The following is a 12,549-nucleotide window of genomic DNA, read 5'->3' on the forward strand; positions in this document are numbered from 1 at the left end:
TTCCACCGCTCCTCCTTCTGTGGGCAGCAGTGACGGGAGGATTCGCTGTTGTGTTTGCCACTGGGCCTGGCGAGTGAAGTAGGTTGAGATTGTGCAGAGTTCCTAATTCCACAGTTGTTAAACTGCTGAATTTCTGGAGTCCTAGTGAAGTCTGGCAATCATAAACTGGTGTTTTTGGTGTAGAGAGTACATTTAACACAGTCTGCACATTGCTGTTGGGAACAGGAGTGGCTGCTACCGTACCAGGTGCCACCATATTGAATTTTGAATCTAAGCTTTTAAATAAGTTCGAGAAAATATATTATCCGAATAACCACCCGTTTTTTAATATTAAAGCTGTGGCTGCGGCTGTAGGGATTTTAATTTTAGGTTTTAGTGTTTTTTATTTTGCTCCTTACGATTCTATGCACCTTTGAGATGGTGCAGAATTGTAACTTGCATTTGTTGCAACACAGATAAGTCCTTTATTCCAAACATGAGCACCAGTACTGTTTCCAGTCGCATCCGTATCCGACCCCTGCCCCATCCACATTCCTACCTCTACTCTGTCTTTGTTCTAACACTGACCCCAGCCTTCTTCTCCGTCTCTGCTCCAAAAATTCCAGTCCCAACCCTCGCTGCTCTCCAACCCTGGTCACAGCCATGCAGATTGGGGTCGCCTCAAGGCAGGGGTCAAACGCATCAGAACTGGAGCCAAGTGGATCAGCTGTCTCCCACTGTGAGCGGGTGGAATGTGTTCAGTAAGCCCTGACTACCCTGTCTGGCTTTCAGCAGATGGATGCTCATGTCACAGACACAATTGTTGGTGAAATAGCATTATTTATCTCCACAGCAGCCTCTTGCTCTCTCCGGAGGGAAGATCAGCTTGCATGTGTACTGGCTTACTCCTCATACTTGGAATAAACAGGCTTCTCTAGAGGAGAGGAATGAGTCTTTGCACCATGCATGCCAGCTGGAAAAGATGGAAACTACAATAACCAGCTGTTCTAGGCAATTATTTGGTCTTTTTTTTTTGATAAATGAAAGAAAAAGTGTTACAGGTTTCTAAAAATTTTTTCTTCTGCAGGAACAAATGAGAGCCACATGTTTGGGAGGTCATAAAGTGTTCTGATTGTTTTTTGGATATGTTGACAGGGGCAAAAAAAACAAGAATTCCATTGCATGGTATAACTATGTAACCACCATAATATAGTGACAATGTTAAAATTTTGATGTTTAGCTAGTTTACCATCTACACCATCTAAATTTAAAGTTACTTATTTACATTAAACACAAAACACAGCTGAGGCCGAGGGGAATGTCATTAATTTTACAGGTATTTGGACCTAAACCAAAGTATTGGACAAATTAAAATTTTGACCTGATGATAGCCTTGGGAAAAAAAATCACCAAAGTTGTACATTCCACTCTGAGGGGAACATGAAGCAAAGATAGCTTACTGTGCAATGTGAAAGGCAAAAATTGCTTTAAAACTTTTAGTGCTCGATTGCCGAAATTGGCATTAAAATTCCTAGTGTGGCTCAGACTTTCTGAGGATGTGATTATGACTGATGTCCATCACATATAAACTTAATACATAATTCCACTTTGAAATTATTCGAAAAAATACACTCCTAACAACCCGAGAACTTGCCTGAATCCTCATGTTTTTAAGTAACCCAGGTATGGTTGTCTGTACATCCATGGGCACACAGCAAACAGGAACTGCTAATAGTGCTAAAAGTTCAAGTGGTAGCACACCGCAAACTCATTGCCTCCATGGCAACATTAAATTTCCTGTGTTTCATGTTTCTTGTGGCCATTTAGAGAAAGGCAAGTTTTCCTCTGGGGACACATTTTTGGGGGACAATTCATATACAAGGGTGGGCAGTACTATGATGGCATCATGACTCAAAGTTTGGGTTTAAGGGAAATATACACTATTCTGGAGGGAAACTGCAACATTGGAATGTGGCGGCAATGTCTATAACCATTAATCAGAGTCTGCTCTGCAGTATGGCAACTGGAATATCAATGAAACAGTCCTATAAGCAACTTGTAAACATCTTAATCGCAGTAATGCCTTACTCTGATTGATGACAATAATCAGGATATTATGATCATGTAAATTTATATAGACAGATTACACGCACACAAATGCACAGACACACACACACACACACACAAACAAGGTTTGCACGGTTATGTTTGTTAGGAAATTTCATTGACTTCCTTTATTAGTGGACAGACTAACCCAAACCCTAACCCTAAACTTAACCATAACCAAGTCATGCCCAGCCCCAACCTTAACCTAACCTCAATTCACACCTTACCCCTAACCTTAACCAAGCCCTCAGAAAGGACATTTTTCCCCATTAGGACAGGCTTTGGTCCCCATGAGCACTACTGGTCCTGACAAGGTAGGTGTTTATACTGGAAAAGGTCGCAAAGAGGTAGCAAAAACAGATCCACACACACACACACACACACACACACACACACACACACACACACACACACACACACACACACACACACACACACACACACACACACACACACAAATAAAACACACTCACCTCTGTCTGACAGGCTATTTCCTGCAGATAGACCTGTCCATATTCATATAGTTCTTCCAGTGGACATAATCCTTTGTGTGCGGGCAGCTAGTTAACCAGCTCGAGTAAGCATGTCCACAACCACGACAACTTTGATTCACACAGACATTCTCAGAGGGTGTGTGTGAGAGAGAGAGGTATAGAGTCACACAAAGCCATATTAACACCTATCTAAAGACAAAACACAAGCATAAACATGAAGACAGTGTATGTGAACAGTTATTTCATTACTAAAGACCTCAGGGCACATCTTAAACACAAACTTTGAATATATAAAAGCATGCATTTACACCCAGACATGCACATGCAGCACAGTAGGAATGGTGATAAACCCAGGAAATGGCACAGCCTTAATGCTGTCACGGATAATAACACTCAGGATGTGTGGTATAAGAGGGAAATTGGCCCTGTGAAAATATCTGGTTTAACAAACAACTAAAGAACAGAAAAGCCATTTGATGATTTATTTATTTTTCTATTTGCCACTGGAGCCTGATTCAATGTGTAATTGTTAATGGGCACATTAGCAAGAAGTAGAGGTTTGGGAGGAAAGGGTAACTGTTGCAGGATTTTTCTTTTGCCTCTATGGACCTCGAAGCAGGACTGGATGTTGGCGTAAATGTGTTTTTGTCCAAAAGGATATGAATTACAGCAAAACTGAATTTGAAAATACAAACTTTCACAGGTTCCTCCTGTATGCCCAACAAAAATGAAACTGCACACAGAGCTGATAACATTGACTTCACAGGGAAGGGACCTTTTGGTATACAAATAAGCAAAATCCACCTTAAAGCAAAAGGTGTCTAACACGACAGGACTGAAAGACACACAATATTTGTAGCTGTACACTCAGGAAGGGGATTGTGTACTCCAGACAGAATTTTAATGACTGAATGGCACATGCAATATTAAAATAACCCCCCTGATGTAAATGGTGCTTCAGCCTTAGTTACTAATACTTTAATTCTTTACTGGTCTTAATTATTACTTTTTATCAGTTATGATAACATTGTACATGAAAAAATAATTGCTGAAATCTGAGAACATGGTTCAAATTGGCAAAACAATGTCTAGAAATTTGTTCGGAAAAATGAAGAACAAGTAAAGTTTAAGCATGGCATATTTTCATACAAAATCAATGGAAAGATCCGTGTTGATCCAAATTTGCTCTAGGGTGCACGAACCAAGACAAATATGTGTCCATAGGAGTTGAAAATTATTTAAATTCACATTAAAGCTTTCCATGTTTCTTTTGGTAAGAAAGTCTGGTTTCACCTAAACTAAAGGTAGAAACTGACATATCTTTGTAGATTTGTTCAATTTGACCATGAGCTGAGCTGACTTTTACGAGTTCAGCCATAGGTTGAAGCCTACTGCCTGTGGTGCAATTAAAGATGAAGCTTTAATTAAAAAGCTGCATTTCTGAATATAATTTGAAATTCCAAATTAAAAGAAAGACCAAATTAAAAAAAAAAATCTACTGTGAAATATCAGTATGTTAGAAAAACGTTTAAACGAGTGTCTGCACTGATCTGACTGCTGTCGGCAACATTAACAATGTAGCCTGTTCTGAACAGGTGAAGTTATGTCAGTTATGGAACTTGCAATGTTATGATTTACAACTAACTCAGCACCCACGGACTTCCAACACTCCCCAGAGATTCCTGCACTGGACTGCAGCACATGTGGGGCAACAGCCATTGTTTTTCTGCAAAATTGCAAACAGCCCCATCACACTGAAGGTTTGGCTAAAGGGAGAAAAACCACCTCGTGACATTCCAGCTCTGCGGACGTAGTGTACAATGTGCCGACCCAACCCTTGGCAGGGTGTCTCTCAAACAGTGATGGAAGCTGACCTTTCCCCGTCCTCTTTTCAAACAAAATGGCCTTTAAGATGCTTCTGACTCCGCATAATTCATTGATGGTGCCCTTCACACGAGCCTCTCAGGCTTTGCATCCAAACTCAGACCTGCCTGACAGCCTAGCAGCATACACACAGGGCTGCAGAGCAGCCAGGATGGAAATGTCAGCATCAGTCTAACTCTGACAAGTAGGCTAGTTTTTTGATCACATGCTGCCCTGCCAGTCTCCACATTTCTATACTCATCTGTCTTTTTCCTTTAGCTGACAGCTGAATACACACTAACACAAAACACTGAATTTGATTTGGATGAGAAATTGCAAAGGCTCACTTTGGTATTTTATATTTGGTATTTATTGGAGTATTTTACAGACAATGGAATATATTTATTGTGTGGTCTTGTAAAAAAAAGTACATTTTAATAAAAGGTTCAAGGAAAAATAGCTGAAAAGAATGCTAAGTTAATTTGATATACATTCATGGAGATTTCTGATATTTGAATGTGAATATCACATACTGAAATAGTCAGAATGACTTTTTAAATGGCTGGCTTTAAGCATTGTTTTATTTGACCATAATTATCTCTCAGCAGTGTTGCAACTATTTGTTGTCTTAAACTTAAAGCACAGTGCTAAGCTCTCTTATGGAAAGCAGGGGTACATAAGGTTAGGAAGCAGTGACAAGAAATGCAGAAAACGGTTACAAAAAGTCAAGAGTTCAGTGCATTTTAATTCTAGTCTATTCTTAATTCTTAAGTATTAGGTAACAAAAAGTTGTTAAAAAAATTACTGTTTCTTCTGACCAATTCCAATCCAGAGCACTAGCCCAGGCGGTGTCAAAAAACTAAAAAATTGTGCTCTGGATACATGCTTTCTGCATTTGTGTATCTGTATTTGACAGATAATTACTATTTACTTTTCAGATTTTACATATAAAAACATGATACATTTATAAATTACAAAACACATGTAGAAATTAAACGAGTAGTTCCCAACTGTTTACAAAACCCTTTCTTTCTTCTCCCATGAATCATCTCAGAACCCCTCAGATTTATCTTGTGTCCCTTGGTAATCATGGTAAATGGGGGTAGTAAGTACAGATCTCAGTGTCATATTATTTCAAACAGCGGACACTGTGTCATTCTTTATTTTAAAATCTGAAACACTGTTCTTCTATTGTAAACCTTGTGCATTCTCCTTTGTATACTGCACATAACTATTCATACCAATAAGCATTTTTGTTTTTGAAAATTGAATATGGCTTCCACTGAATGGATCATCAGTTACACCACATTATTCTTTAGGTATTCAGGCTCTTTTACATGTAATTCTCTAGTGGACCTCCATGATGCTGCTAGAAACTAAAAAAAAAGATTCCTGACCAAACTGGAAAGCCTCTGTAGGGAAGCAATGTGCAGCTGAGCTTCATTGTCAGTCTGGCTAGCGGCCATCCCGCTGTTGGGCTTCTTTCCTCTCTCATACTATCATGGTGTGTCTTTGCATCTAAGAGGGGAACTGGGATCACTGAGGACTGGAGGCTCTTACAGATGTGTGCAGGAAGTCCCTCTTTTCCCTTCTGGCATGAAAGAAAATCAATGAGAAGTATTTTTCTTCATCTCACTTTTCTTTTGCTAGTTTTCTACGCTTTGTGAGTGATCCCCTGCCTGCAGGCCTTCCTTCACCTCTCTTCATCCCTTCATCCAAAATCCATTCATTCTCATTCCACACTCTCTGTATCGTTAGCCTTCAGCCCAGGGGCCAAACAGTAGTGAACATGCTTTGTCTCATACTTGACTTCTTCACTGGTCAAATCTCTCATTCTCTCATCTCTGTAATTTTCTACATTAATTATTCAGGCACTTCCAGTCTATGAATATACTTCATATCCATTATGTCTGCCCTCTTACATTCTGCTTCAATTAAGAGATTAAGGGGATGAGATTATGTAGAGGGATGGCAGATCAGTCAGTTAAAGGATTCATGAGACCTCATTTCACTTTAAACTATTTATGCTAGCCATCCAATGTAGAGATACATACACATATGTAATTACTTAATGGCAGCAGCACTATTGTTCACCTGTCAAGTGCCAAGTAGGACCTCCACAAATGTTCTAGTCATGATCCCCTGGGATTTTGATCCATGCTGACTCAAGACGATCACGGTATTTATGCTGCAAACCCAGGGTCTCATCTCATTTAAGCAACAGTAACATTCCTGGGAGCATCTTGACATGATTTCATATCCTGTTGGAAACATTTCAGTTCCCAACCAATTCTGGCCACAGATGGATACACCTGGTCAACAACAGTTCTTGGGGTACACTGTGGTATTTATATGACACTTAACTGGTATTAATGGGCATAACACATCATTAGACTATCAATGTGTACCTTTCGGAAAAGGCAGGATGGAAGCAATAATTCACGCTGTTTATACCACATTCTAACCCTGCCATCAGCATGTGGCAACAGAAACCAAGATTCATAGGCCAGGTGACGTTTGCACATTTCACAGAAAAATGTTTCATTTCACACCTAATACACCAAAATATATTAGCCTGATTAACCTATATGGCATTTTAAATACCAGCAATTTACAGCTTAATAAGCATGGTGCTTTTTAAAATAACAAATATAACGAAAGTATCATTGTGTTAAAAATTGGACTTAAAAAATATTTACTGTGTATATCATAAATGTAATATATATGAGAGCCGATCTAGCGTCACTGTATAATACATATCAAGTAAGCCTGCCAGCTAAACATAGATGAAAGCAGTCATCAGTCAAGCCACTGATATGAACCTTAATTTTTCAGAAGAAGCATCATTGGTTCTTCTTTTCTGTGGTGTCATTGTATACATAGCACCGCTGGATACCATCATGGCAGCTTAATGTCGTACAGACCGAGTCTTGTCTTAAAATTCTTGATTCTGGCCTATCTGATATCAAGAACATATAAGAGCCAAGTCCTTGACTAATTTATTTCTTCTTTTTTGAATGTTTACTCCTACAGTGAAACGACTGATTCACAGCAGTGCTTCTCAAAGTACAAGATATGTTCCTCTGCTAACTCAGAGGTTTACTAGCATCTTTATCACATATTTGAGTAACTGATAGTAATTTTTCGTAATGTTTTAAAAGGAAAATCATTGTTATTTCATCCCCTGCATTCCTGGGATGGGTATTGAACCCTTGAACCTCAATAATTTTCAAGTATTGACCAAAATATTTCCATATGCCCATCTAGCATCAAAAATTGGTAAATGGACTGCACTTGTATAGCGCTTTTCTAGTTTTATCGACCACTCAAAATGCTTTACACTACTGCCACATTCACCCATTCACACACACATTCATACAGCACTTTTTTCTATATATACAGTGCTTTCTACCAACACAAACACACACTCACACACTGATAATACATCTGGGGCAATTTGGGGTTCAGTTTCTTGCCGAAAATCACTTTGACATGTGGACTGGAGGATCTGGGGATCGACCCACTCTACCTCCAGAGCCACAGCCTCCCAACAACTGTTGAGTATTGGAAGTTAGCATCAAATAATTTGTCAGGACTTGTTTACATATTGTTTGATAAGATATTTCCTGATTAAAGTTATCACTTTGCATAACATTTTATACTACCCAGAAAACAATGGTTGGATTATGACCATTTCATGTCATCACCAGAGGACAGCTGTGTGTCCAGCTGTGACAACTTCTCTATGAAACGTAATTGTGACCAGATTAAGTTTCCCATTAACATAATGAGGATATGTTGATACCAATGACTGTATGTAAAGATTGAGGACACGTCTCCACTTTCTCCCACTGTACAAAAAAGAAGCCAAAATATCCCTGATACAGGCGCTGTCGTCTTGTGCTGATGACATCATTTGGAGCCAGAATCTGCACGGTATGAGCGGGATTGAGGGTCAGTCGGATGGGTGTAGGGGTGGTACACCCGTCCAACCCAATCGCAAACACAGCTATTAATCTTGACGTCACACCCCATTTTTATAGAACAAATAACTAATTAAGTTATTAATGTGTACTTTGATTTTGGCCCATGCTAATATTAAGGGGGCAGGGTTTATAACCCATACTGCAGCCAGCAACCAGGGGTCAATCAAAATGTTTTGGCTGTCACATCATCCATCTTTATATACAGTCATTGGTCGATACATATTTGTTTTCCAATAAAATATCTGATCTTGCAGCACAATATCCACTTGTAGTAACCACAGCATTATTAAACTGTTTTCACAGTTGTGTTCACAAGTCAGGGAAAGATCCTGGTCTGGTTTAATACAGAAAAAGTTCACAGTGATTTCAGACCCAATGTGTTTATTAAATTTAACCAAAACCACAAGTTTTCCCTAAACCTTAACCAAAGTGCTTCTGTTACCTAAACCACAGATGGCACTCTATAGATGTTCATGACAGGCTCACGAACTAATACGTTTTTAAGACCACTTTTGAGATTGATGGACAAAATTTAGATATCTGGTCAAGACCAACCTGTACAAAAATGACCCACAAATCATTTTTTCGTTTATGGCAAAATATGGCAACTTGTGTAAAGACAAACTTAAACACTGCTGTAATGAGAAGCTTGGTTTGTTTTGTTAAATCACCAAAAAAGGATTTCTATTACTCAAAGTAAGCTATCATAATATAGTATCATTTTGGTATCAGTATTGAAATTTAGGCATTATAATTACACCTCTATCAAAAACTTTCAAGTAATACTCAGCCCTATACTCTTAATGTTGTTGGACTGAAAGACAGGAGATCCTGCAGCAGTGATGTAGGCTGCAGAGTAGGAGGTTTCCTACAATGGCTGCCAGCAGAACACATACTCATACGTACAGATTACACACACTTAGACACTGCAGAACCAGTGACTCACCAGGAATATCCTTTCCAGCTGGTCCTGGATGTCCTTCATCCCCGGAAAGGCAGCCACTCCTTGGATCATCTCAATGAAAATGCACCCCACTCCCCTTAAAGAGAAAATGACACATGATAAGGCCTCCCATTCAATACTGGCTCAGCTAAAAAAAATGTATTCAACTCATTCAGTTCCATCATAACCAAGTCGAGCGGCTTGCATAAATTTGTTCTGCTGCGATTTAGATTTGCTGTAGAGAACATAATAGTATCATCATAACAATCACTGAAAAACACAACTGAAATCTAACAATGACTGGTTTGCTCTTTATACACCGTACATCTTGTTTAATCCCCTCATCAAGCCTCAGTGAATGTAAGTTGAAATCAGTGAAACCCTATGAGGGGCTGTTACACTGAGAAAGTCCAGTGGAGGAGGAGAATGATATAGCCCTGTGTGTGTGTGTTTGCGTGTGTGTGCATGCGCGTGCATGCGTGTATGCGTGCATGTTAACTGTTGTCAGAGCTCATTTGTCAAAGTGCTATTGTTTCCTGACAGACACTTTCTTGATCAGTGCAAACTCCCTGTCTGAGCTGAAATACTAGAAATGCAAGTAGAGAGAGACAGAGATTACCGGAAATTCATCCCTCAAAATTCCTACATTCTTCCCATTTTAACATTCCTGAAGCCTGCTGTGAATGAAAATGCTCCATCCATCATCATGACACAGCTGTGACCTAGGCATCCAGTATTTCTATTGGAACATATAGAACCACTCTGTTAGCTGAGGTGTGCATGTGAGGACATAATTCATTTTTCATACATAGATATTCCTACCAATATGCTGTCAATCCAGTCACATAAAACTAAATAGAATTATGACTGAATTGGCCACATGGAGGCAGTGGAAAAGCTGTAAGCACAACAATGATATAATATCAACTTTAAAGTTGTTATGGTGAACTTGTTACCAAACAGTGGACATAGAGCAACATTAGTGTCCATTTGGAGTGGTATTTGTGTTCTCTTGGTGAATGTATATCAGATATTTAGAACCAAAATAACTGTGGTCTCTAAAACCAAAACAACAAGCGGGAAGACATTAAAATGACTTGTAGAACATAATGGAACTGCAGATTAAAGTGATAATTCTCTACGGGGTTCATCACTATGAGCAATCCCTTTCACATGAAAGTAGTCATGTGATCCGCCTTTCATATAAAAATATTGAATTTAGCAGCTTTAAAGAGCTGCTAATTTCAAAAGATCTGTTTTGTTTTTAGGTACCGTGATGGTATAAATGCATTTCCAATCAATAAGTCAGAAAACCATTAGATAATTCAAAGAATGTATGAAGCTAGTGACATTATTAAGGAACAGTATCAGTGTACCCTCATATGAGCAAGGTATTTTTCACTATAATTTAATTATTACCTTATTATCATTTATTCAGAAAAAAGGACATCCAGGGTGAAGACAGAAAATGTTAAAATAGGATCTAAACTTCTGTAAGAAAATGTACTTTGTTTATTGTATACCCTTTATAGAGCATGTAAGCATGTACAGTATGAACATAATTATATGTATGTGCATTTAATGTATATACATTCATACATAGGTGTATAAACATTTACATACATATATGTATGTATATTTATATACATACAATATAAATATACTGTAGCCAGTAAAGTGCAGAGTTTATCTTGTAACCTAAAGAGGGATTATGGTGAGATCTTGTCTTCTATTACCTTTTTTTCAAATTACAGAAAGTGAAGCTTAAAAATACTGATGTTGTTGTTGCTCCTATTGCTCAATGCAACTTCTGGCTCAGAACACGGTATAGTATTTTTACACTCTTGTTATTGTAATTACACAGTGTTGGAGCTGCTGTGACTGTACGATCTCAGTAAATCAGGCAGCCACTGGGGCCAGCTGCGCTTCATAAGTTTTAGCACACAGTCAATTAGCCTCATTAAATACAGGCCTGTTTGCTCACAGACAGTTAATGAACCCTCCTGATGGCATCAGACCTGGCTGAGAGGAGATTTTTGTGACACAACAGGAAAGCCTCTGCTACAGACAAACAGCTAATATAGAAGGATTCACAATGCAAAACACTGTCTTAAGTGAATAACTATCTAGTCTTTCTTCAAGACTTACTGTTAAAACCTCTTATGTGGTTTTCACTTTGCATCTGTACATTGATTCTTTAATTAACTGTATTTACGACTTGTTTTAATTGATTGTTTTTTTTTTTTACCTCATGTCTTTAATTATTTGGTATCTTTTTAAGTCTTTTTAAACTGTTACTCAACATCATTGTAAATAAGGGGGCCAGCCCTCGATGATTTTTCAAGTTTAAATAAAAACATAAATATACTGATGGTTCTAAGTGGGTCAAGCTGACTCTGGATATCATTGGACACCACAAAAAAAAAAAAAAGAATTTTTTTATAAATTATCTTTATCTTTTCCAAATGAGATAGAGGCAAAAACACTTTTCCTGGTGTGTTCTCTTTGTAGAGCTCATCTTCAAATTCTACTTTATAAACATTCTGACACACCCTCCTCTTCCACTTTTTCCACTATTTTTCTCCTTTTCTTTCCATATGACCTTCAGCGCTGTCCTAGCATAGAACCATTGGCTCCCAACCCTCTGGGATGCAGAGTTATTTATCTGCTGTGTCCCACTCTCACCATGTAGCTGTGACAAGAATTTCCCCACGTTCTGAATGAAAACTGTACTGGATACAGGATGTGCAGGCAGGTAATGAATCTCTACCAGTATTGTATATTCGTTTTACTATTAAACAAATTCAATAAAAAGACCAAAATCAACAATGACTGTATACTACTACGATATTTGTGTGTAAGCCTGATATATTAGTATAATATTCCTCTGTGCCATAGAACTCCATAGTTGTCCAAAAACTATTAAAAACACATCAGTGAACCACACTGTTGCACTCTGTGACATGCTCCTTCATCACCATGAACACACACTGTACTTTATTTTGCCTCAATCCCACACACATTGTCCTGGTTAAGGCTGGATTGCCATTCAGGCCCCAGACCCCTGGGGATCCCAGAATTCCCAAATCAGTGCATGTCAAATGGTTTTGGTAATTTGATTTGGGCCAGGTATTATTATCCCTTGAGAATGTAATGAAGCTACCATGTGTAGTCTTCT

At 38.5% G+C, this 12,549-nt stretch overlaps 1 protein-coding gene across 1 annotated transcript in view; it reads right to left on the reverse strand.

Moving 5' to 3' along the window:
• cdk14 (cyclin-dependent kinase 14) overlaps positions 1-12,549 on the reverse strand; it is a 202,848-nt gene that overhangs the window by 81,321 nt on the left and 108,978 nt on the right. The window contains exon 10 of the mRNA XM_040118359.1: positions 9,375-9,468. Within this exon, the coding sequence (XP_039974293.1) occupies positions 9,375-9,468 (94 nt within the window). The remainder of the gene's footprint in view (positions 1-9,374; positions 9,469-12,549) is intronic.

The sequence above is a fragment of the Xiphias gladius genome, chromosome 22 (genome assembly GCF_016859285.1).
Source record: "Xiphias gladius isolate SHS-SW01 ecotype Sanya breed wild chromosome 22, ASM1685928v1, whole genome shotgun sequence".
NCBI lineage: Eukaryota > Metazoa > Chordata > Actinopteri > Istiophoriformes > Xiphiidae > Xiphias > Xiphias gladius.